General features: G+C 42.5%; 1 protein-coding gene across 6 annotated transcripts in view; it reads left to right on the top strand.

The window, feature by feature from the left end:
• Positions 1 to 25765, top strand: part of CERS6 (ceramide synthase 6) — a 348157-nt gene that overhangs the window by 107320 nt on the left and 215072 nt on the right. For all 6 annotated transcript variants that reach the window (XM_060409808.1, XM_004004627.6, XM_004004628.6 and 3 more), the window contains exon 3: positions 3846 to 3976. In XM_060409808.1, the coding sequence (XP_060265791.1) occupies positions 3846 to 3976 (131 nt within the window). The remainder of the gene's footprint in view (positions 1 to 3845; positions 3977 to 25765) is intronic.

The following is a 25765-nucleotide window of genomic DNA, read 5'->3' as shown; positions in this document are numbered from 1 at the left end:
CTATTTCCCATGAAGTGATGGGACCCGATGCCATGATCTTCGTTTTCTGAATGTTGAGCTTTAAGCCAACTTTTTCGCTCTCCTCTTTCACTTTCATCAAGAGGCTTTTTAGTTCCTCTTCACTTTCTGCCATAAGGGTGGTGTCATCTGCATATCTGAGGTTATTGATATTTCTCCCGGCAATCTTGATTCCAGCTTGTGTTTCTTCCAGTCCAGCGTTTCTCATGATGTACTCTGCATAGAAGTTAAATAAGCTGGGTGACAATATACAACCTTGACGTACTCCTTTACCTATTTGGAACCAGTCTGTTGTTCCATGTCCAGTTCTAACTGTTGCTTCCTGGCCTGCATACAGATTTCTCAAGAGGCAGTTCAGGTGGTCTGGTATTCCCATGTCTTTCAGAATTTTCCACAGTTTATTGTGATCCACACAGTCAAAGGCTTTGGCATAGTCAACAAAGCAGAAATAGATGTTTTTCTGGAACTCTCTTGCTTTTTCCATGATCCAGCAGATGTTGGCAATTTGATCTCTGGTTCCTCTGCCTTTTCTAAAACCAGCTTGAACATCAGGGAGTTCACGGTTCACATATTGCTGAAGCCTGGCTTGGAGAATTTTGAGCATTACTTTACTAGCATGTGAGATGAGTGCAATTGTGTGGTAGTTTGAGCATTCTTTGGTATTGCCTTTCTTTGGGATTGGAATGAAAACTGACCTTTTCCAGTCCTGTGGCCACTGCTGAGTTTTCCAAATTTGCTGGCATATTGAGTGCAGCACTTTCACAGCATCATCCTTCAGGATTTGAAACAGCTCAACTGGAATTCCATCACCTCCACTAGCTTTGTTCGTAGTGATGCTTTCTAAGGCCCACTTGACTTCACATTCCAAGATGTCTGGCTCTAGATTAGTGATCAAATCATCATGATTATCTGGGTCATGAAGATCTTTTTCGTACAGTTCTTCCATGTATTCTTGCCACCTCTTCTTAATATCTTCTGCTTCTGTTAGGTCCATACCATTTATGTCCTTTATCGAGCCCATCTCTGCATGAAATGTTCCCTTGGTATCTCTAATTTTCTTGAAGAGATCTCTAGTCTTTCCCATTCTGTTGTTTTCCTCTATTTCTTTGCATTGATTGCTGAAGAAGGCTTTCTTATCTCTTCTTGCTAGTCTTTGGAACTCTGCATTCAGCTGCTTGTATCTTTCCTTTTCTCCTTTGCTTTTCACCTCTCTTCTTTTCACAGCTATTTGTAAGGCATCCCCAGCCAGCCATTTTGCTTTTTTGCATTTCTTTTCCATGGGGATGATCTTGATCCCTGTCTCCTGTACAGTGTCACGTACCTCATTCCATACTTCATCAGGCACTCCATCTATCAGATCTAGGCTCTTAAATCTATTTCTCACTTCCACTGTATAATCATAATGGATTTGATTTAGGTCATACCTGAATGGTCTAGCGGTTTTCCCTACTTTCTTCAATTTGAGTCTGAATTTAGCAATAAGGATTTCATGATCTGAGCCACAGTGAGCGCCTGGTCTTGTTTTTATTGACTGTATAGAGCTTCTCTATCTTTGGCTGCAAAGAATATAATCAGTCTGATTTCGGTGTTGACCATCTGGTGATGTCCATGTGTAGAGTCTTCTCTTGTGTTGTTGGAAGAGGGTGTTTGCTATGACCAGTGCATTTTTTTGGCAAAACTCTATTAGTTTTTGCCCTGCTTCATTCTGCATTCCAAGGCCAAATTTGCCTGTTACTCCAGGTGTTTCTTGACTTCCTACTTTTGCATTCCAGTCCCCTATAATGAAAAGGACATCTTTTTTGGGTGTTAGTTCTAAAAGGTCTTGTAGGTCTTCATAAAACCGTTCAACTTCAGTTGTTCCGCATTACTGGTTGAGGCATAGACTTGGATTACTGTGATATTGAATGGTTTGCCTTGGAGACAAACAGAGATCATTCTGTCGTTTTTGAGATTGCATCCAAGTACTGCATTTTGGACTCTTTTGTTGACCATGATGGCTACTCCATTTCTTCTGAGGGATTCCTGCCCGTAGGAGTAGATATAATGGTCATCTGAGTTAAATTCACCCATTCCAGTCCATTTTAGTTCGCTGATTCCTAGAATGTCGACGTTCACCCTTGCCATCTCTTGTTGACCACTTCCAATTTGCCTTGATTCATGGACCTGACATTCCAGGTTCCTATGCAATATTACTCTTTACAGCATCGGACCTTGCTTCTATCACCAGTCACATCCACAACTGGGTATTGTTTTTGCTTTGGCTCCATCCCTTCATTCTTTCTGGAGTTATTCTTATTGTAGGCTGTGCATTTTCTCTCTATCATATTTTTAAATTGAGAGACAGAGGAGAGTATAGCCAGGTATTCTTCTAAGAAAAATACCACAGGGTACATGCCTTACTGAAAGTTAGCAAATAACTTTCACAGACTCAAGCTCAGCACATTTTATAACCTCAGTCATAAGACTAAGGCCATTTGCTGTGTTTCCTGTGTGTCTGACACCTTGAATTTCTTGAGAGGCTTTAAAAAGGTGTCGCATGTACCTTCCACCCTTAGGACTTGAAAGCTGTCGGCCTGTCTTCCCCTACCCCATTTGTGGTTCTGTCTTCTGATTATTAACATTTCCTTAATTATAAAGCAATGGTAGAATAAATAAAGAAGTAGAACTAACTCAGTTTAGTTTTGTTGTATGACAGGTCACCCTCATGTAATTGTTGGCAGGACGCAGAAGAGAGGAGGGACAGAACTAATATGCACTGAGATTTGCATACATTTTTGCATTTGGTCCTCAGCACTGTTTAGGTGGATAAGTAATCTTCCTTTGAACAGGTGAGGAAACTGAGGCTCAGAAAGTTCATCAGAACAAGAACTGAACCTATGTCTGTCATCTCCTAATTTTTAGAAATGGGAACGAGAAACAGAGTAATATTATTATTGTTCAGTTGGTCAGTCGACTCTTTGCAATCCCATGCACGATAGCCCACCAGGCTTCTCTGTCCATGGGGATTCCCCAGCAAGAATACTGGAGTGGGTTGCCATGCCCTGCTCCAGGGGATCTTCCCTATCCAGGGATTGAACTGGGGTCTCATACGTTGCAGGCAGATTCTTTACCAGCTGAGCTACCAGGGAAGCCCTCCTGGAATCTGCTCAAACTCAAGTCCACTGAGTCAATGATGCTATTATATGGTTCTCTTTCTACTTCACCAAGTTTGCATTTTCAGGTAATGCATAGTCATTGTAAAAAATCTGATGGAGTTCTAGTCAAAAGGAAGACCAAGAAAAGAATAGTCAAAATGAATGTATAAAGAAGTGAAGACGGGAAATTGAAGAGGAAGAGAGAGAAAACATGTCTTTTAAGTGGAATTGGTACTTTAGGCTAAAATGGCATATTTGGGGATTAGTCCAGGCTTTTTGTCTGTCCTACATTGTTTTGATATTTGATAATTGGCACAGTATTTTCTCCTGGGAAAGTGAAATATTTGAATGAGGTCTTTTGGCCAACTCACCTTTACTTAACTCCTTTCCTGGTAGCTTGGTGGAGCTGGCTTAGCCAGTTGGCCATTTCACTAAGTCTTTGTTGCTGATAAGAAGTACAAGCACTAGAGTGAGATTTATATTTTCAGTGTTGTTTCATAATGAGCGGCTTTTCTTGTCCTAAGTGGTTGTCTTTGTTCATGCTGCTGATGGAAGGCCTTGGTCCTCAGTATTCAATATAGCCAGCTAAGTAGTGGATAGAAAATACAGGGAAAACAGTTATCTCCAGTATAGACCAGGGCAGATCTGTTTATAGTGAAGATGAAAATGTTTTCCTGGTACCTTGTTTCATAGCATCCTGATGAAAAGAGATTGGAGGGCCTCTCCAAGCAGCTGGACTGGGATGTTCGCAGCATTCAACGCTGGTTCCGACAAAGACGCAACCAGGAGAAACCAAGCACGCTGAAGAGGTTCTGCGAGAGCATGTGAGTTGCTCTTTATTTTTTTGAAAGAAAAACCTGTTTAACTTATTCATTCCATCCTTGAGATGAAAAATAATGGCTTGGTGCAGGCTTCAGCAGGACCCGCCCCCGCTCACGCCGCCGCCGCCGCCGCCCCAGCCCCAGCCGCCAAAAGCATGCCTTCTGGTGGGAAAAAGTAGTCCCTGAAAAACTGGGGGATAGTAGTTTGTCAGAATTTGTGATTTCTACATCTGATGCAGTAAATGAAGTTTGCTTCCTAGTGGAGTTTCAACACAGCAGGCAGATTACAAGGCCTACAGTGGTATTTTCAGTCAACTACCTTTGAAATGCAGCACAAAAAGCTATTACTTTTATATTTTGCATTTTAATAGAGGGGACTTTTATTGTTACGATGTACTTTCCACTGATAAAAGCTGAGATACTAGGATATATTATCAGAAGGTCATGATAATGTCCTGTCTTCCTGGAGTTTTAAGAAATGGCTATATTATATTCTTTGGTGAGTTCAATGAAGCATTGCTTGAAGTGCCGGGTAGAATGAAAGTCTCTTCCATTTCTGAAATGTGAACTTTTTGATGTGTAAATTAGAAGTCAATAAAGCTGTTAAAAATAGTAAAAGGCCTGCAGAGAACTCTTTGAGCACAGTGTTATTTTGAACTAGTAACACTCAAAATCCACATCTGTAGAAAAGTTAGAGAAAAAAAATATTGAAGCATCAAGCACATCCCCAACAAAGGCAAGATTCCGCCTCGAGACTGGTTGCTCTACGTGGTCTTCATCCTTTGAGATGAGACTGCCTTTGTCTAACAGTGCTTTTCTTTGGGAGCTTTTTCCTGATACCTGGTCCCTTAAACAATAATGCTGTCAGTATAGATCTTTCCTTTTGGGGTCAAAGTTACATTTTCAAGTTTAGCTTTTAATTATGCTGAAAAAAGTATGTTAACAATTGCAATCTAAAGCTTAGAGGGAAATGTAATTTTATGGGATAAATGAATGAGAGTGAGAATAATATCATAAATCCTCAGGCTGGACAAATATGGAAAACATAAACAGGGTCTTCAGAAGGTCAGAATATTTATAAAATCTGGACAAACAACCTAGCAGATAGAATATGCAAAGCCCTTCCTATAATTGAACTAGTGGCAGTTTATGAAGAAGGATTTATGGAACTGGGCTCCTGATCAAAAGCCAGAATAGCTTCCTGGTCTGTTTGTACCACATGCACAAAGGGCCTGGGCTCCATTTCTGAGCAGCAGGTCTGAGTAGAGGTGAAGAGGGCTTCTGAGGTGGTGCTAGTGGTGAAGAATTGCCTGCCAATGCAGGAGATGCAAGAGACACAGGTTTGATCCCTGGGTCGGGATTGTCCCCTGGAGTAGGAAATGGCAACCCACTCCAGAAAATTCCATGGGTAGAGAACCCTGGTGCGCTACAGTCCACGGGGTTGCAAAGAGTCAGACACGATTGAGCACCCACACATACAGGGTCTAGGCACATGCCCATGGGGTGAAATTCGTGCCATCTTCCTTTCCTTCAGCTTCTTTGGGGACTCAGTGCAATCCCTTTCCATTCTATAGAGTCAACACCACTTTCTGTGCCAGGATCACAGGAATCAATCACCTGGATCTTGTTAAAATGCATCTGATTCAGTTGCTCAGCCTGGGATAGCAGCCAAAATTGAATATTTAACAAGTTCCCAGGTGATTCCACTGGTCCATTGACCACATTTTGAATAGCAAGGCTAAGCAGTGTACCAGTGTCTTCTTCCTGAATTCAGCTCGTTTTTATCTGCATACCACAATTACCTGGATGTTCATAGTTATAATCAGTTAAAACTTTTAAGTGATTACTAGAGACTTGGTAATGTGAAAACACAGTACGGGTGGGTGGTGCATACAGTACCGATTAGGATCTCCTCCCTCAAGAAGCTTCATATGGTAGTGTCACAGGAATATCTAAGTATGTGTGGATCCATTATAGACACTAAGAGATAAATGTGTATGTGTTCTATATGGTTGGTATGGACAGCCAGTAAAGACTAAAGGAGAAAGATCAGCTATGGGTTAAGGCATAAATCAGGGTTCCTGGGACTAGAACAGTCTACCAGTGGCCTTGACCTCTCCTTTGCTGAACTTTGCTTTGAAACTCTCTTCTTTCTTGACTTCTGAGTGGCCACCAGGTTTTTACTCTTGGCTTTCCAAGGGCCTCTGTTCACACCATTTGTTCTGCATTTTCACTGGGTCCTTAAAGGGCTACTTTTCCAGATTTGACCTTTATTTTTCTCATTCTACTTCGCTCCCTTCATCAGCATCTTCCAAAGTTATCTGTCCAGTGTAGAGGTTTCTTCTGCAACATCATTCTGCTGTCTCTCACTGGAAACTCTGATTAGCTTTCATGTCTGACTTCCCTCTTTCTCTAATTGTTTGTATGCCTCCGTTCTGTTACAGCTGGAAACTCAACCCAATTAGCCACTCCCATTAGTTCCATTCAGTTCAGTTCAGTTCAGTCGCTCAGTCGTGTCCGACCCTTTGCGACCCCATGAATCGCAGCACGCCAGGCCTCCCTGTCCATCACCAACTCCCGGAGTTCACTCAGACTCATGTCCATCGAGTCCGTGATGCCATCCAGCCATCTCATCTTCTGTCGTCCCATTCTCCTCCTGCCCCTGATCCCTCCCAGCATCAGAGTCTTTTCCAATGAGTCAACTCTTCGCATGAGGTGGCCAAAGTACTGGAGTTCCAGCTTTAGCATCATTCCCTCCAAAGAAATCCCAGGGCTGATCTCCTTCAGAATGGACTGGTTGGATCTCCTTGCAGTCCAAGGGCCTCTCAAGAGTCTTCTCCAACACCACAGTTCAAAAGCAGCAATTCTTTGGCACTCAGCCTTCTTCACAGTCCAACTCTCACATCCATACATGACCAGACGAAAAACCATAGCCTTGACTAGACGGACCTTTTGGAGCCCCCAAAAATAAAGTCTGACGCTGTTTCCACTGTTTCCCCATCTATTTCCCATGAAGTGATGGAACTGGATGCCATGATCTTAGTTTTCTGAATGTTGAGCTTTAAGCCAACTTTTTCACTCTCCACTTTCACTTTCATCAAGAGGCTTTTTAGTTCCTCTTCACTTTTTGCCATGTTCTTTGTAAAGCCAACTGCTATGGCACTGATCCTAATTCCTCTCCTAGGTCTCTTATTTATCTCATACTTACAGATATTTTGTTTGCTACAAAAAACTACGGTTTCCTAAAATACTACTATCTCCATGATCTTTTGGTTTACAACTTAATGATTTTTCTGTAAGATAAATCTTATAGATAAATCAAGAAGCTCTTGATGAAGGTTAAAGAGGAGAGTGAAAAAGCTGGCATAAAACTCAACATTCAAAAAAATAAGATCATGGCATCCAGTCCCATCACTTCATGGCAAATAGATGGAGAAATAATGAAAACAGTGACAGACTTTATTTTCTTGGGCTCCAAAATCACTGCAGATGGTGACTGTAGCCATGAAATTAAAAGATGCTTGCTCCTTGGAAGAAAAGCTATGACAAACCTAGACAGTTTATTCATTTTTTTTAGACAGTTTATTCAAAAGCAGAGACATTACTTTGCCAACAAAGGTCTGTATAGTCGTGGTTTTTATAGTCATGTATGGATGTGAGAGTTGGACCATGAAGAAGGCTGAATGCTGAAGAATTGATGCTTTTGAATTGTGGTGCTAGAGAACCTTCTTGAGAGTCCCTTGGACAGCAAGGAGATCAAACCAGTCAATCCTAAAGGAAATCAACCCTGAATATTCATTGGAAAGACTGATGCTGAAGACGAAGCTCCAATATTTTGGCTGCCTGATGTGAAGAGCTGACTCATTAGAAAAGACTCTAATATTGGGACAGATTGCAAGCAGGAGAAGGGGACAACAGAAGATGAAATGGTTGGATGATATCACTAATTCAATGGACGTGAGTTTGAGTAAGCTCCAGGAGATAATGAAGGACAGGGAAGCCTGGCATGCTGTAGTCCATGAAGTCACGAAGAGGCAGACATGGCTGAGCGACTAAACAACAACAATATCTTAGGTTCTTTAATCTGAAAACTAGAGCCTGGCTTTTATTTGTTTGGTATTGGCCACCCAAATGACCCCTTTCCTTCTAGGGGACTGTGTTTTCACTGCCCATTCCTTGGTCATTCCTGCCTCGGTTTGTGATGTGTTCTTGGCATGGAACACCTGCATTCCTCTGCCACACCCTTTTATTACTAACCCATTCTTCAAACCGCAGGCCTTCTCAGTAATCTGCCTTGACAGTTGGATCTGGAGTAAGCACTAGTTCTGAATTTTCAGAGTTTTTATTGTAAGTACTAGTCATTTAATACTGAATCAACATGCTTTGGAAGGAAAGTTATGACCAACCTAGACAGCATATTAAAAAGCAGAGACATTACTTTGCCAACAAAGGTCCATCTAGTCAAGGCTATGGTTTTTCCAGTGGTCATGTATGGATGTGAGAGTTGGACTCTAAAGAAAGCTGAGCACCGAAGAATTGATGCTTTTGAACTGTGGTGGTGGAGAAGACTCTTGAGAGTCCCCTGGACTGCAAGGGGATCCAACCAGTCCATCCTAAAGGAGATCAATCCTGGGTGTTCATTGGAAGGACTGATGTTGAAGCTGAAACTCCAATACTTTGGCCACCTGATGCGAAGAGCTGACTCATTTGAAAAGACCCTGGTGCTGGGAAAGATTGAAGGCAGGAGGAGAAGGGGATGACAGAGGATGAGATGGTTGGATGGCATCACTGACTCGATGGACATGGGTTTGGGTGAACTCCGGGAATTGGTGATGGACAGGGAGGCCTGGCATGCTGCGGTTCATGGGTCACAGAGTCGGACACGACTGAGTGACTAAACTGAACTGAACAACTTGCTTTGTTTATGTGAATATTTAGCTTTTCTTAGCTTGTCTGTATATTTTCACCCTAATTGTATCACATGTGCTCCTTGAGGACACAAGAATTGTATCTTGTTTTTCTCACATTCTTCTCAGCCTTTATTACAACATATAGAGTCTGCTGAATAAGTATTTTTAAGTGACTGTATGTTATGAAGGCGTTATTTTGGAAGGGTTTGCTGATCTAAGTTGGCATCCTGCCTCCCCAAATGAAGAGTGCCTAGTATAGACACCATTTGGCTTAAAATTTGTCTGGGAAAATTACTGAACAGTGAGACAACTTCAAAGACAAGAGTTCAGAGGAAAGATTGAGGTGGCAAAGGAGAACATTGAGACAACACCTTGAGGAATTAAGCAAAATTATATTGGTCTATGTGTGCAGATGTGTATGTCGTGGTTATTTGCTCATCAGTATAAAAGATGATCTGGAAAGCTTGTTCTTAATCAGGGATGCACTTCACAGGCACCTGGTGTGCTTTTCAAAATACACACGCCTAGGCCCCGCCTCCGGATGTCTTATTCCGTATGCTGACCCAAGTGAGGGCCTGTCTTGGAAGGAATACCCTGAATACTTACAATAACACATCCCTGGTTAAGAAGCACTAATCTCTGAAAAGAGATGACTGCTTTTCAAAAGCACTAAAATTCAAATTTGCAAGACAGCACAGATTTGGAGCTTGTGGATCGAGGCTCAAATGTGAAGATTCTCTAGTTTTTCTGTTATGTAAGTTATTATTTTAGAAACTATAGAATTCCTTCAGGGGAGCATGCTTCGTCTTTTAGCAGTGTAGAACAGCACTGATATGCATGCCAAACAATGCTGGTAGCCATCTGTTGGCCTGTCCAATTTTTGGCACACCCATTTAGTACAGATGGACTGAATAGAAGTTGTTCTGCGAGTAGTGTGTTGAAACATTGATGTGATTTTTTTTCCCTTCATGCTTGATGTCAGTCATCAGCAGCTGTGTAAGTTTTGATGAATATTTCTTCCAGAAGATTTAAATCCTTATTGGCAACTGAAATAGAGATTTTCAAGAGTGAGTGAACAGTTTATAAAAAGGAGATGACACTTATTCTGAAAGTTTTATTTTTATTGAAAATATTATTTATTTTTATATTATCTTGATGTAGTTGTTAGAGGAGGAAGGCAAAGTTTCCATAGCCTCAAACCATGGATCCTCTGGCTAAAAGCTCTCACTTAGAACCAACAAGTTTCTCCTAAATTGAATTGGGTTGCAGCTTGCTCCATATGGACTCTTGTAAGATGAGGGCCTGAGATTGTCTTTTCTATGTTGTTGCTGCTCAGTCACTAAGTCATGTCCTACTCTTTGCCACCCCATGGACTGCAGCATGCCAGGTTTCTCTGTCCTCCACTATCTCCTGGAGTCTGCTCAAATTCATGTCCTTTGAGTTGGTGATGCTATCTAGCCATCTCATCCTCTGTCATGCCCTTCTCCTTCTGCCTTCAATCTTTCCTGGCATCAGGGTCCTTTCCAGTGAGTTGGCTCTTTGCATCAGGTGGCCAAAGTAGTGGAGCTTCGGCTTCAGCAACACTCCTTCCAATAAATATTTAGGATTGATTTCTTTGAGGATTGACTGGTTTGATCTTGTTGTCCAAGGGACTCTCAAGAGTCTTCTCTAGCACCACAATTTGAAAGCATCAGTCCTTCAGTCCCCAGACTTCTTTATGATCCAGTTTTCACATCTGTACATGCCTACTGGAAAAAGCATAGTTTTGATTATACAGATTTTCGTCTGCAAAATGATGTCTGTTTTTCAATATGCTGTCTAGGTTTGCCATTACTTTCCTTCTGAGGAACAAGCATCTATTAATTTCATGGCTGTAGTCACCAACCATCCACAGTGATTTTGGAGCCCAAGAAAACAAAATCTGCCACTGCTTCCATTTTTCCCCTTCTATTTGCCACAGAGTGATGGGACTGGATGCCATGATCTTCATTTTTTGAAAGTTGAGTTTTAAGCCAACTTTTTCACTCTCCTCTTTCACCCTCATCAAAAGGCTCTTTAGTTCCTCTTCACTTTCTGCCATGAGAGTGGTATCATCTGCATAATTGAAGTTGTTGATATTTCTTCTGGCAATCTTGATCCCGGCTTGTGATTCATCCAGGCCTGGATTTCACATGATGCACTCTGCATATAAGTTAAATATGGAGAGAGACAAAAATACAGTTTCGAACCTGTCAGTTATTCCATGTCTGGTTCTAACTGTTGCTTCTTGACCCACATACAGGTTTCTCATGAGACAGGTAAGGTGGTCTGGTACTCCCATCTCTTTAAGAATTTTCCAGTTTGTTGTGATCTGCCCAGTCAAAGGCTTTAGCATAGTTAATGAGGCAGAAACAGATGTTTTTCTGGAATTTCCTTGCTTTCTCTCTGATCTAGTGAATGTTGATAATTTGATCTCTAATTCTTCTGCCTTTTCTAAATCTAGCCTGTTCATCTGGAAGTTCTCAGTTCACATACTGCTGAAACCTAGCTTGAAGGATTTTGAGCATAACCTTACTAGCATATGAAATCAGTGCAATTGTCTGGTAGTTTGAACATTCTTTGGCATTGCCCTTCTTTGGGACTGGAATGAAAACTGACCTTTTCCAGTCCTGTGGCCACTGCTGAGTTTTTTCAAATTGCTGACATTTTGAGTGCAGTCTTTTCTTTAGGAATTCCATTTTAGTGTTGGTGCTGATTAAAACTCCCCCAAGTGCTGCCATATGTGGATGCTTCTGTTCAGTGGCAGCACGTTTCCCAAAATAGGGAACCTTCTGGCAGCCAGGTAAAGGACGGGCAGAAAGGGTCCCACGAACTGGCTCAGGCAGGGTCCTGCCTACCAGGATGAGCTGCATCCCCCAAGGGAGGATCACTTCCTCTTCCCTGGCTGTGGCTTTCTCAAAAGAGTGCTGTGACATGAAAGTCCGCTGTGCCCTCCCCCCCCCCCAAAAAAAAAACCAAAACCTTTTGGAATTGTGACTTTATTTCTGCAAAAGAGTCCCACTGTGATCTTAATTTGTGATTCCCTTGAAGTAAGGATAACTCAACAGTGAGGTAGGAGTGGCCTAACCAGTTGCCCACATGCCACCAGCTCAATCACTATTTTTATTTGCTAGCTGTTTTACTTGGACAAATTATTGATGCTGTCTTGTGACCTATGGAAGAATGTGGAGCCTAATCATTGATGGGGTTGAGGAGAGGAAATAGGGCTCTAAGGATACAATGAATTGAGATGTATATTCCTTTATTTCAGATCAATCTTTGATCTGAGGAAATTGTGTGGTGAATATATTCAACAAGTTTTCATAACCCAGCCATCTGTTTGCAGAAAAAAAAATATCCGACAACAACTGAATGATTGTAAACTGTTCTAGAATCTTCCATGTATTTTACAGTCTTACAATGGGTGAAATTTTGCCAAAGAGAAAATGTAACTTATTTTCTTTCTCCATCAGATCATGACATGAGCCTCATTTACAAAGTAGCTACCAAAGGTTCCTGAAGATTGATGTAATTTTTAAAGCAAAGAATAAGAAAGTATTATCTTTTAAAGGAATGTCATCTTTATTTATTTATTTTTTTTGGTACTGGGATTTTTGACTGACAAAGCACTGATGCTGATCCTAAGTCTGGAAAAAATTAGTCCTTAAAAAAATTGAAGGACAACCTCTTAGTTCTTGAAAAGTACATTGTAGAGTTGTTTTCTTACTGTTGTGATGATGATTGTTTCCCATTAATATACAATAGTCCTTGGATTGATGAACAACTTTTAAAGTATGTAGTTACACATCTAGTTATTGTTCAAATTTGGTTGAGTCAGTGAACGTCTAGATGTTCATGACTATTCTTGACTATTTTAAATGGTTTTAAATTCATGGTTTGTATTCAGGTCAGTTGTAACTTGGAGCAGGGAGCAGCAAATTTTTCCTGTAAATGGAAAGGAAATATTTTTAGCCACGTGAACCTTATCACAATACTACTCAGCTATTGTCTCAACAAAAACAGAGACAAAGCACATGTGCGTGGCTGGGTTCCAATAAAACTTTAATTATGGTACTGAAATGTGAACTTGTCATTTTCACGGGTCATGAAGCATGACTCTTTTTTAATTTATTTTATTTTTGGCTGCATTGGGTCTTGCTGTGCGAGGGCTTTTCTCTAGTTGCAGCAAGTGGGGACTACTCCTTAGCTGCAGTGCTCAAGCTTCTCCTGGCGGTGGCTTCTCTTGTTGTGGAGCACAGGCTCTCGGGCATGTGGACTTCAGCTGTTACAAGTACGTGGGCTTAGTAGTTGTGGCTTATGGGGTTAGTTGCCCCGCGGCATGTTGGATCCTCCCAGACCAGGGATTGAACCGGTATCTTCTGCATTGCAAGGCAGATTCTCAACCACTGGACCACCAGGGACGCCCCCGTGGAGCATTATTCTTAATTTTTTTTTCAATCATTAAAGATTTTAAAAACTGTTCTTAACTCATGGGCTCTAGGAAAACAGATGGCAGACTGGATGTGGCCAGCAAGCCATAGTTTGCTAAATCCTGCTTGAGGATTACAATACTATTAGCAGTTCTGTCAGAGTTTTAGGAAAAAAAAAAATATATGATATTTTAGCTACAGGCATAGTCACCATTGCCCAAAGAGTTGCCATTTAATAGAAGCATTAGAACAGTTCTGTAATCAGTGTGTGTGTGTGTGTGTGTGTGTGTGTGTGTGTGTGTGTGTGTGTGTGTTTAGTTGCTCAGTCATGTCTGACTCTGCAAACCCCAAGGACTAGCCTGCCAGGCTCCTCTGTCCATGGAATTCTCCAGACAAGAATACTGGAGTGAGTAGCCATTCCCTTCTCCAGGGGATCTTCCAGACCCAGGGGCTGAACCCACGTTTCCTGCTTTTCAGGCAGATTCTTTACTGTCTGAGCCACCAGGGAAGCCCAGTGCCCATCTTTAATATTTCTGGGGCACAGTGCTTTGATGCTGTACTGTTTCATTAGTCCATCAGACCCTCTTTGAAGCTGTTAGTGTTCTTAAGAGAGTGTAACTTTCACTACAGAAATTCTGAAGATTGATGAACTGAACTATATACAGTCTAGTCTTCTGCTGTGAGAAAGCTTTTGAAACTTTTCTCAGTTTTTCTGCTCCACACCTACCATCTGTGAAAAGTGAACTCAGCTTTTCCATTTAGATCAAGCCTCTCACATTCCTTGATGGCATATGGCTAGGCCTCTAACTCATATGTACCAGCTAATTAAGGAAAACAGATTTTCACTAAAAATATCAGAGAGGCCACTCTTTGGCCGAGCTGACTGCATCTGAGGTACTGCTGGTCAGTTTTCTTTAAATCCTGGACTTCTCAAGGCTCTGTAGTTTTCCGAATAATTTTATTTAACATGGATAGTTATGAAAAGGACAGAGTATATGGAGGAGTAACTGAATTTATTAAGGCTTAATGTTCTTATTTAATTCTTGTCTGCCAGGTTTTGAATCTATATGCCATTTCTTATTGTTGTGTAGTCTATTTTAAAAGTTATTAATATCCAATTTAGAACAAAATAGTGAAAATCATTACAATCAACTTTGATTATAGAGGACATATTCCCTCTATATATGTATATATAATGCTTGTTTAAAAATTGGGGAAAAACACTCCAAACCCTATCACCCAGATATAAACACTTTCACTTTTACTACTTATACAGTATTGTATCGATTTCTCCACACAAATACTCATGCATATATGTATCTGAGGGTGATTTCTGCCCTCCTTGAGATTTTTTATAGACCCTGCCTCCTCAGCATGCCAGAGTCAGTGCCTTCCACTGATTGAGGCTGTGGAAGCATTATGTGTTATGCTGTATCTTCAGTCTCTATGATCATTTACCCCTGAGTGGCAGTTGAGCCACTGTGTTATAACAGGATGTATGCGGCTGCTAAGTTGCTTCAGTCTCGTCCGACTCTGTGCGACCCCATAGACGGCAGCCCACCAGGCTCCGCCATCCCTGGGATTCTCCAGGCAAGAACACTGGAGTGGGGTGCCATTTCCTTCTCCAACGCATGAAAGTGAAAGTGAAAGGGAAGTCGCTCAGTAGTGTCCAAATCTCAGCGAGCCCATGGACTGTAGCCTACCAGGCTCCTCCGCCCATGGGATTTTCCAGGCAAGAGTACTGGAGTGGGGTGCCATTGCCTTCTCCCAACAGGATGTATATATTCCTAAAAACCACCACGGCAGGCACAATTGCACTTAAAAACATAAAAACACAATGTAGGGCTTATGAGAAAAATGAGTCAGGGGCCGAGCACTCAAAGCATCATCAGTGACAAATTTCAAATAAAGATATGAACCTGATAAACAGAGCATAGTTTCACACATGTTGAATGGCTAAGAAATACGTGACGACTATAATAAATATGGCACTTTACCTTGAAAAAGACCTGAAGTCCACCTATAATTTGGTATATTAGTTTGTTGTGCTGTGCTCAGTCGCTCAGTCGTGTCCAACTCTTTGTGACCCCATGGACTGTAACCCGCCAGGCTCCTCTGTCCATGGGATTCTCCAGGCAAAAATGCTGAAGTGGGTTGTCATGCCCTCCTCCAGGGGATCTTTCTGACACAGGAATCAAACTGGGGTCTCCTGCCTTGCAAGCAGATTCTTTACCAGCTGAGCTACCAGGGAAGCCCATAGTCCCTCAGTCGTGTCCAACTCTTTGCGACCCGTGGACTGTAGCCCACCAGGCTCCTCCGTCTATGGGATTCTCCAGGCAGGAATACTGGAATGGGCTGCCATTTCCTTCTCCGGGGGATCTTCCCGACCCAGGGATCGAACCCAGGTCTCCCACATTGCAGGGAGATGCTCTAACCTCTGCACCACCAGGGAAGCCGTTCATTTGTTAGGGATGCATAATTAAATAGCACAGACTGAGTGGCTCACACAACAGAAATGTATTTCTTACTGTTCCAGAGGTTGGAAGTCCAAGATCAAGATGTGACAGGGCTGACTTCTCTGGCGGCCTCTCTCCTTGCCTTCTCCCTGTGTCTTCACGGGGTCCTTCCCTCTTCTTGTAAGGGCACCAGTCATACTGGACTAGTTTGCCACTCTTAACGACCTCATTTAACCTTAGTTACTTCCTCAAAGGTCTGTTTCCAAATACCGTCCCATTAGGGGTTAGGGCTTGAATATATGAATGCCATCCAAAACAGTGTGTGAGGGGTTCTAGCTCATAAGCTGCTTGAGGGGGTGGGAGGAGGGTGATCTGAAACGGGAGAGAAAGTTGTAACAATGGTGGTTTATCTCGAGACACATGTGAACTGAAGTAGCTTGGAGTTGTTGAGGGGCGTGTGTATGTGTGTGTGTGCGTGTGTGTGTGCATGTATGTGTGTGTTTTGGGTATTCCTACGCTGCCTCCTTCCTCCTCCTACCTCAACTCATTATAGTTTCTGCTTCCACCTAGTGTTTCTGGCAGATTAAATTGCATGTAAGCTAATGTGAAATTCATGTTACGCCCAAGCAATGTTGGGAGACATTTATGATTTCAGCATATGGTTTACAGCAGGACTATGATGTAGTGAACTCTAGGAGCCAGGTCTGTGAGTTTGAGTCTCTTCTCTAATATAAAGAGGTATGTGGGGGTGTTTGGGAGAGTTGTCTGACCACCCTAAGCTTCAGTTTCGTTGTTTGTGAAACAGGCATAACAGTAGTGCCTGCCTCATGGGGCCTTTGTGAAGCCTAAAAGGAATTAACATATATAAAGTGTTTAGAGAGGTGTCTTGCACATAGTAAGCGGGTAGTAAATGTTAGCTGCCTTCCACATCATTGGACTCTGTTAGTCACATTCGCGTGACAGGAGAAGCAACAAATAGCTAGTACAGTGAGCCCTGTGTCTGCAGATGTGGAACCCATGCCTCTGTAACCTGCAGGTACAGAGGACTGGCAGTACTATGCCATTATTAAAAGGGATTGAAGCATCTGAAGATTTGGGTATCTGTAGGCATCCTGGAACTAATCCTCCACGGTTACCAGGGGAAGACTATAGCCTGTCACACCCATGCGCTGGCTGTGGGCACCTTCCCTGGCAGAGGTGGCTGTGGCATTTACCATTTGGAGAGGAGAAATCCAAGGAGATGCATGGGAAGCAGCTTCTCAATTTAGAGCAAAACTCTTTCATCCTGTGGAACCCTAAGGGGGCAGAATCCATGTGGGCTCAAAGGGCTGTCAACTTGGACTTTACTGACACATACAAAAAAGATGCAAAGTCCACCTGAGTTCAGAGCATTGGAGCCTTTGGCTGGCTGCTAAGTAGCGATATGACAGAAGTGGATGAGAAAAGGTGTCCTACTCCAGCAGGAAGCCAGGCCCGCTGTGCCTCTAGAAGCCCAGGCTTTTGAAGCACCCCATGAAAAATGTCAGAACACACAGTGAATATCTTTGAACCACAGAGATTTAAAACTTGCCCAGGCGATTCTGAGAAGGACACAGCTTGTCTCTGCCAGGAGGGAGGGAGGAACAAAGCTGGGTTTCCCGCAGTGCTGGCTTTGGTAAAGCCGTCTCTGCTGGGGCTGGGATAGTCCAAGCAGCCTTAGGAGGTCAGTGTGGCTTCTGGGGACAGAGTTTGCTGTTTAGGTAATGTTTGTTGGTTACCTCCTAAGTGCAGGTGAAAGGTTAAGGGGGCAATGGATCTTGTACATATTTGAGGATGGAAATCAGATTACCTGGTCCATGTCCTATCTACTCCAGTGTTCTTGCCTGGAGAATCCCAGGGACAGGGGAGCCTGGTGGGCTGCTGTCTGTGGGGTCACACAGAGTCGGACATGACTAAAGTGACTTAGCAGCAGCAGCAGGTCCATGTCCTGGCTCAAGTTCTGTTACCCTTAGCGAATATGGTAAGTTTCCCAGATACCTTTTCTGTCAAGGGGAAATGATTCCTATTTAGGGGATTAAACGAGAGTCTCTCAGTGCCTGGTTCCCTTTCAAGCAGGCTGCAGAGTTGGGTAAGCATCAGCTTCTGACTTTGTGGGACTCATCAGGCAGTTGATTCTGTTATTAGTACAGTTGTTAAGTACCTTAGCTAGAGAGCCATGAGCTACAAGACTTAAGTGATATGGCTCCTTTCTAGGACTTCTTTATTGCTCCAGCCATGGGATTTTCTGAGTCTTGTTATTAATTTGCCGTCAGGAGAACTGTATTTTAGGTTGTTGAGAAGGAAGTGCTGTTGCTTCTCCTTGGGAATCCAGTGTGGTTTTCCCCTCCTCCCCTTCTCTTTTGTCTTTTGCCCCTGCCCCCGACTTTGCACTCACCTCCTGCCTGGTGTTGTTGCAGGGCCACTTGCCTTCTGCTTCTTCCGAGCTATTCTCCCTTCTGTGATTAACTCATGATGGCCACATTCTTTAGCCAGGGGCAGACAGGAGGTGTAAAAGAATCCTCTATCATCACTAATTTAGCATACTTGTCTTAAAAGTTGGCCTTCCCAGGTGGCTCAGTGGTAAAGAATCCCCTGCCAAAGCAGACACGCAGGAGGTATGCATTCGATCCCTGGATTGGGAAGATCCCCTGGAGAAGGAAATGGTAACCCACTCCAGTATGCTTGCCTGGGAAACAGAAGAATCTGGTGAGCTACAGTCCATAGGGTCTCAAAGAGTCAGAAAAACTGAGCAACTGAGTATGCACACACATCTTGAAAGTTGAAACATAGCATGTGACTCCTGACATTTGACTATACCACCTACTAATGTAAGGGGTGAATGAGTTTCTCTGTGAGATGGTGATAATGGGGAGGGTAGGTACTTGGAAGAGAACAACAGGAGGTCCAGCCTTGTCTCTTTTGGAAAGATTTGAACAGATTCCAAGTGACTATCAGGGAAGCAAGTTCAGGCCTCCCCGAATCTAAATTCATAATGAGCTCTCCATGTGATTCGAAACTTAGCTAAAAGCAATTAAAGCTAATTATTTTCATTCTAAATACAACTTGAGCTGCTGGCTTTGTCTTTAGGGCTGTCAGGATACGAGCAAACTATTTTAGAAAATCACTTCAAATTTGGCCAATTTTTCTTATTTTGCCCATATACTGACTCAGAGCAGAGCAGTTGCCCACTGATGGGAGGTTATATACTGTGCTTAGGGCTCAACTATGTAGAAATTTAATGATACTGTTGTGTGGAGGATGCACTGCGAGTGAGGCAATTTCTGCGTGCCACACACGTGGTGCACCACGACACACAGGTCAAGGCTAGCAGCAGAGTTGGCATTAAAGGTTAGTACGTGAATCAGCCATAATTGTTGTACAGCAGAAACCAACACAACATTGTAGAGCAGTTTTCCTCTAATTAAAAAATAAAGGTTAGTACGCAAGTCTTGGCTAATCTGCAGGATTCTGATAATTCTGCACTCTCTTTATTTAGCTCCAGATATAATGAAAATTCATGTTTTCATCTTCCATCTTTCAGATGTAGTAGATACCTAATGCAGGTAGGAAAACTAGACTCCCAACAAGGAAGGGAAATAAATATATATTCACCAAGGTTATGTTATATTCTGGATTCCATAATGGGGCCTTTACACTTAACCCTCATCACCACCCTCTGTAATGTGTTCAGTCTTAAAAACCTTTCTTACCTATGAAGAAACCAAAGCAAAGAGGAGTGGAGTAACCAACCCAGAACCATGCATCTCGTGTCTGGCATTTCCACCATAAGCATCCTTGCTGTAAACATCTTTGCCACAAGCATTTCTGCCATATAACTAATCAGCCATAAAGCAGTTTTGCCTTCAGAGATACAGTAGAGAAAATTAATAACAAAATTGAATGAATATGAAAAATGAAAAGACTATATTGCAAAATACAAAATACTTGAATACATTTAAAATGGGTGTTGATTCATGGCAATACTGTGCCAATAGCTAATTTTATTTTGTGGGTTGTACCTAAGCTCTTATCTTTGAAGACTTTTGTTCGTAGTATAAACATTTTTTGCTTGTTGATTCATTTCCTCATTTAGCATTGTACTTTTTCTTTTTTACTAAAGTTTCTTCCTTCATTAAAAAGAAAGACAGGATTGTTTTAATTCTTGGTATGTTGTCACACGTCCATTGATAGCTGTTCTAGAGTTCTATGGGAAATGTGGGTTTAACTCTGTGCCACTGTGTAGCCCATTCTGAAGGCTAAGACATGGGATTTCTGCATCCATGGAGAAATGAGACCAAGCTGTCAACCAGTTATTGTATCTTTTACAGCACATTGGCTTGCCTTACGACTAAATTTAATTAGAACCTCGAGTTTATTGTCTTTCAAATATAGGCATCTCTTGCTTTATTGGGCTTTGTTTTATTGCACTTTGCAGATATTGTATTTTTTACCAATTGAAAATTTGTGGCAGCTCTGCATCGAGCAAGGCTTTTGGCATCATTTTTCTAACAGCATTTGCTCCTTTGATGCCACGCTTTGTGTCTACGTGTCACATTTTGGTAATTCTCACAATCTTTCTAACTTTTCTTCATTATTGTATTTATTATGATGATCAGTGATCTTTGATGTTACTCGTATGTTTTGGCTCTTTTTAGCAGTATGGTATTTTTAAACTAAGATTTGTACATTTTTAAAGACATAATAGACAATAGACTGTAGTATATTGTAAACATAACTTACATGCACTAGGAAACCAAAAAAGTCATTTCAATCACTTTGTTGTGCTATTTGCTTTATTGCAGTGATCTTCAACTGAACCCACTGTATCTCCAAGGTGTACCTGTAGTCCTAGGGAATATAGAGATGAGGAGGAAAGGAGCAGAAAAGGCTCCCTGGAGGAGGTGACACTGCTGAATTTTTAAGGATGATTACCTTGGCCAGGTAGAGAAAGAATGAAGGTGCCAAGCCTGCTTCAGGAAGATAAATAGCCCAAGGGATGTGGTGGGTTTGGGGAACTCCGGTCAGCATGAGGGTGAATAGGAGAGGAAGACTCAAGAGGCAGCTGCAGCCCTATTGCCAAGCTGAGACCTAGGGCATTCCTTCCCACCCTTTCTTCTATAAGTACATATCTAGGGCCATCTGACCTTTTTCTAAAATGTTCTCGCTTTACCTGCTTTCACAAAAATCCCATGTTTGCTACGTACTTGGCTCACATAGGAATGGAAATGGCTTTTATTATCAGTGCCTCATACCAATGTATGATTAAAATTGAACTGTTCATCTTGTCATTGGGGAAAAAAAAAACTTGCTCATTGAACGTAAATCTCTCATTGGGAGATACCTCCTAGAGGTGATTTTGAGCAGGCACCTTCCCGTGTTTCTCGTGTGTGGTCTGCCTTCCAGCCTTTTGCCTTGTCCTCTGAAGAGTGCATAGGATTGTCATGATGACCTCTTCTCCTTAACCCCACTCCACTCCCACCACACACATGCAGAAATTAAACACCCAAGGGAAAAAGAAAGAAAGTTAAATTATCACCTCACTATTGGCTATACCACCTGATGTGAAGAACTGACTCATTAGAAAAGACCCTGATGCTGGAAAAGATTGAAGGCAGGAGGAGAAGGGGACGACAGAGGATGAGATGGTTGGCATCACCGACTTGATGGACGTGAGACTGAGCAAGCTTCAGGAATTGGTGATGGACAGGCACGCTGCAGCCCTGGGGTTGCAAAGAGTAGGGCACAACTAAGCAACTGAACTGAACCATTGGCTATACCAACTATATCGTATTTTACAGGAAAAAAATCAGGGTAGGGGACCCATGAAAACTAGTAATATATCATTAACTCAGCTCTCTGCAGTCTATCCAACATTAAAAAAGCAAAACAAAGCGGGACATGCAGTCAGGAAAGCATGAGTATGCTTGTATGCTTTTGGGAACAAGTGATTATTTGAAATAAAGATTGTCTCAGAAAATCCAGGAAAAAAATCGAGCACCTACAGGACTTCACTTAGGTTTCTCAAGGGGTTACAAAGGGCCTGTCTATGGCAGAGGCTAGGGGCTGGGGGATTTGAAAGTAAAGAGCACAAAACTGCTGTGTTCTGGTACTGGAGTTTAGGAGAGGAAGAAGGTACAACCTGTGTGTGTAGCACTCCCTGGGGACAGGGCTGAGTCATCTTATTATAATGGGTACTTGTGGGTTAGCAAACCAGATTTGAGATAAACAAATTTAAGAATTGGTCCGTGTAGATAGCTTCTTGTAAATGCATTTTACGATGGATTTGAGTGACAAAATTAATATGGAAGTATATAAAATATTGAATTTTCTTTATGGAATTTCAATCTTTGGATACAGGGAAACCATATTTGTCTAGTGATAGCTATGGAATAACCGGAGAAGGCAATGGCACCCCACTCCAGTACTCTTGCCTCGAGAATGCCATGGGCAGAGGAGCCTGGTAGGCTGGAGTCCATGGGGTCGCGAAGAGTCAGACACGACTGAGTGACTTCACTTTCACTTTTCACTTTCATGCATTGGAAAAGGAAATGGCAACCCACTCCAGTGTTCTTGCCTGGAGAATCCCAGGGACGGGGGAGCCTGGTGGGCTGCCATCTCTGGGGTCACACAGAGTCAGACACGACTGAAGTGACTTAGCAGCAGCAGCAGCAGCTGTGGAATAACAGGTGATCATCCTATAGTGGGGCCCTTCCAGGGTTCTTATTGTTCTGAATGCTGGGAGAGTCACTAAGTGTGCAGATTCCTTGCTTAAGCTGGGTCTATTTGGTGCTCCTGGTCAATGGAAACTAGCTTTCATCCACAGCCATCACTGGTCTTTCTTTTAGGTGTTCCTTTCTTCTCTCTGGGTAGAAGGGTGGGAACAAGAGTAGATGACTGGGTGGAGAGGGTAGACATTGTGAAAGTGCTTTCTAGCTTTTCTTAGATCCAACCCAATGACGTGAAGATTGAGGTACCATTTCTAGAAACACAGAAGCCAAGTAAGAAGTCCTCAGTGTGTGGTGAGTGTGGTTCATGCCCTATTTTGAGAAAGAAGGTGTGAGAGGCTTAAATTTGTACCTGAAACACTGTATGGGGTCCATACAGACCTCAAGAAGCTGCCAAATACAGAATTTCCTCCAACTTGTTCTTCATGTTTCCTTTGCAAAGGGACAGTCCTCTTTTTCTTTGGTTATTCATTCAGTTGGTAGGTTTCATCTAAGATTTTCTCTCCCATTACTAATTTTAATTGTGAAAATGTGTCCAATTTGAACTGATTTCAGTTCTCATTGATTTTAATTCTGAAGCAGGACTTGAACTTGTGTGTGTCGTTTAACTTTAACTGATTAAAAAATGAAATATTGTTTTATCTTAAATTATAAAGGGTTGAAATGAGTCCTGGCCAAACTTCTGGTGTACTAAAATCTAAAACTTTGTTGCTTATTTCTGTTTCTCCCCAATACTTACGTGATTCAGCAAACATTTTTGAGTATTTACTACATGCTGAGTTCTGTATCAAATGTTAGTTGGAAAATTAGGACCTCTTTCCTTAATGGACAAACTGTTTCTATACTTTACCCTCTAAACCTCAGTTTCCTTATCTGTAAGAAGGCTAATAATCTTAAAAACTTGAAAGAGTTGTCATAAGAGTTAAATAAAATAATCTCTGTGAAATACCTAAGAAACACTGAACACATGGTAAAAGCCTGAGAAAAGTAATTACTTTTTGAATTTTTCTGTGTTAAAGGTTGGCAAAAATGAATTGAATTCCCCTGCCTAGTCAAATAATACTATTCCAAATGTATGTAATACCCTAGGGTACCACATGCTTTTTATCTAGGTTCTATTTCTATTTTAAAATAATTTAAATTATGATAATGTATAATAATATAATTTCTCTTTCTTTAGAGAAAAGCTTGGAGATTGGAGTGAGAACATGATTTTCTGGCTTTCTGACTTTTAAAGTGGCATGTAATTTGAAACCACAGTCCTTCACTTTTCTTGAACAGCAGGAAAAGGCTCTGTGGTAGAACTGCTACTGCTAAGTCACTTCAGTTGTGTCCGACTCTGTGCGACCCCAGAGATGGCAGCCCACCAGGCTCCCCTGTCCCTGGGATTCTCCAGGCAAGAACATTGGAGTGGGTTGCCATTTCCTTCTCCAATGCATGAAAGTGAAAAGTGAAACTGAAGTCGCTCAGTCGTCTCCGACTCTTAGCGACCCCATGGACTGCAGCCCACCAGGCTCCCCCATCCCTGGGATTCTCCAGGCAAGAGTACTGGAGTGGGGGTGCCATTGCCTTCTCCCTGTGGTAGAACTAGGAGGCTTATATTTTGGTGAAGAAGTCAAGGCACACAGGGCCCAGCGTCCCGCAGGGTCTAGGACACCCATTCTACCTGCCTATCTCTGTGTGCTGTGCTGTGCTTAGTCTCACAGTTGTGTCCGACTCTTTGCGACCCCATGGACTGTAGCCCACCAGGCTCCTCTGTCCATGGGGATTCTCCAGGCAAGAATACTGGAGTGGGTTGCCAGGCCCTCTTCCAAGGGATCTTCCCAACCCAGGGATCGAACCTAGGTCTCCCGCATTGCAGGTGTATTCTTTACCATTTGAGCTACCAGGGAAGCCCAAGAATACTGGAGTGGGTGACCTATCTCTTCTCTGGGGGATATTCCTCACCAGAAATCAAACTGGGATCTCCTGCATTGTAGGCAAATTCGTCAGCTGAGCTACCAGGGAAGCCCTGTGTATCTCTATTACTTGCCAGCTCACCCTGCCTCAGTGTCTTGAAGCTTAACATGGGTCAAAACAGTACTTCAAATCTAAAATGAGTTGTTCTGGACATGTGAAACACTCATATTTGCAAGCGCTTTAATAAAGGTTAGCCTTTATCATACTAATGATGATGAGTGTGTGTGTTAGTCAGTCATGTTCAACTCTTTGTGACCCCATGGACTGTAGCCTGCCAGGCTCTTCTGTCCGTGGAATTTTCCAGAAAACAAATACTGGAGTGGGTAGCCATTTCCTTCTCCAGGGGATCTTCCCAATCCAGGGATCGAACCCATGTCTCTTGTGTCTCCTACATTATAGGCTGACTTACAATAAGGTTTTTTTTTTTTTAAGAAGAGAAAAATTATAGCATGTTTGTATGCCGATGGGAGTGATCCAGCAGAGGGGGAAAAATTGATGACGTGAGAGAGGGGAGAGAGGATGAGTGTTGTATCTCTGGTTAGTCAGGAGGAACAGGAATGCTGCGTCCAGGTACTAGTTGCATTCGGTAGGAGCATGGTCAGGCAGAGAACCTGAGCTGCTATGCAGGCAGGTAGAATCAAGTTGAGCTGTTGTGGCAAGGCGAGAGATGGCATCTACCATCTCAGTGAAGTAGGAAACAGGGTAATCAGCAGAGAATGAGGAGGGAGAACGAAGTATTAGAATTTTGAGAACAGAAAGTGTGAAATGATTGTCCAGAAGTGTATTTATTCATTTCTTTGGATGGAGTGTGTTTATCTGGCATGTTTGGGGGGCCAGGCAGTGAGGGCGTTGGGAATTATAGTGCCTTTTCTAGGAAAGAAGTGTCAGTTAAGTGAGGCCTCTCTTTAATACCCAGAGCTGCTGAGTTGGGACACGGCTTCACAGTGCAATGAATGGCTGCTTAAATGAGCAGCTAGGTTGAAAGCAGAGGTGTAGAGCCCTGGCCTGGATAGCTGGTGCAGCTTTAGTGCAGGCATTTATCACACCGGACTGTGGAACTGGTATTAACCAGTGTCAGCGACTGAATGTTTGTGTCCATCCAGAGTTTGTATGTTGAATCGCTAATCCCTAATACGATGGTATCTGGAGATGGAGGCCTTTGGGAAATAATTAGGGTTAGATACAGTCAGGGGGTTGGTACCTGCATGATGGATCAGTACCAATGTAAAGAGGAGGAAGAGACACCAGAGTTTCCTCTCTCTGCTCATGTGAAGAA

Source organism: Ovis aries, chromosome 2 (genome assembly GCF_016772045.2).
Source record: "Ovis aries strain OAR_USU_Benz2616 breed Rambouillet chromosome 2, ARS-UI_Ramb_v3.0, whole genome shotgun sequence".
Lineage (NCBI taxonomy): Eukaryota > Metazoa > Chordata > Mammalia > Artiodactyla > Bovidae > Ovis > Ovis aries.
The sequence above is the reverse complement of the archived record's forward strand: the minus strand, read 5'-3'. Positions and strand labels throughout refer to the sequence as shown.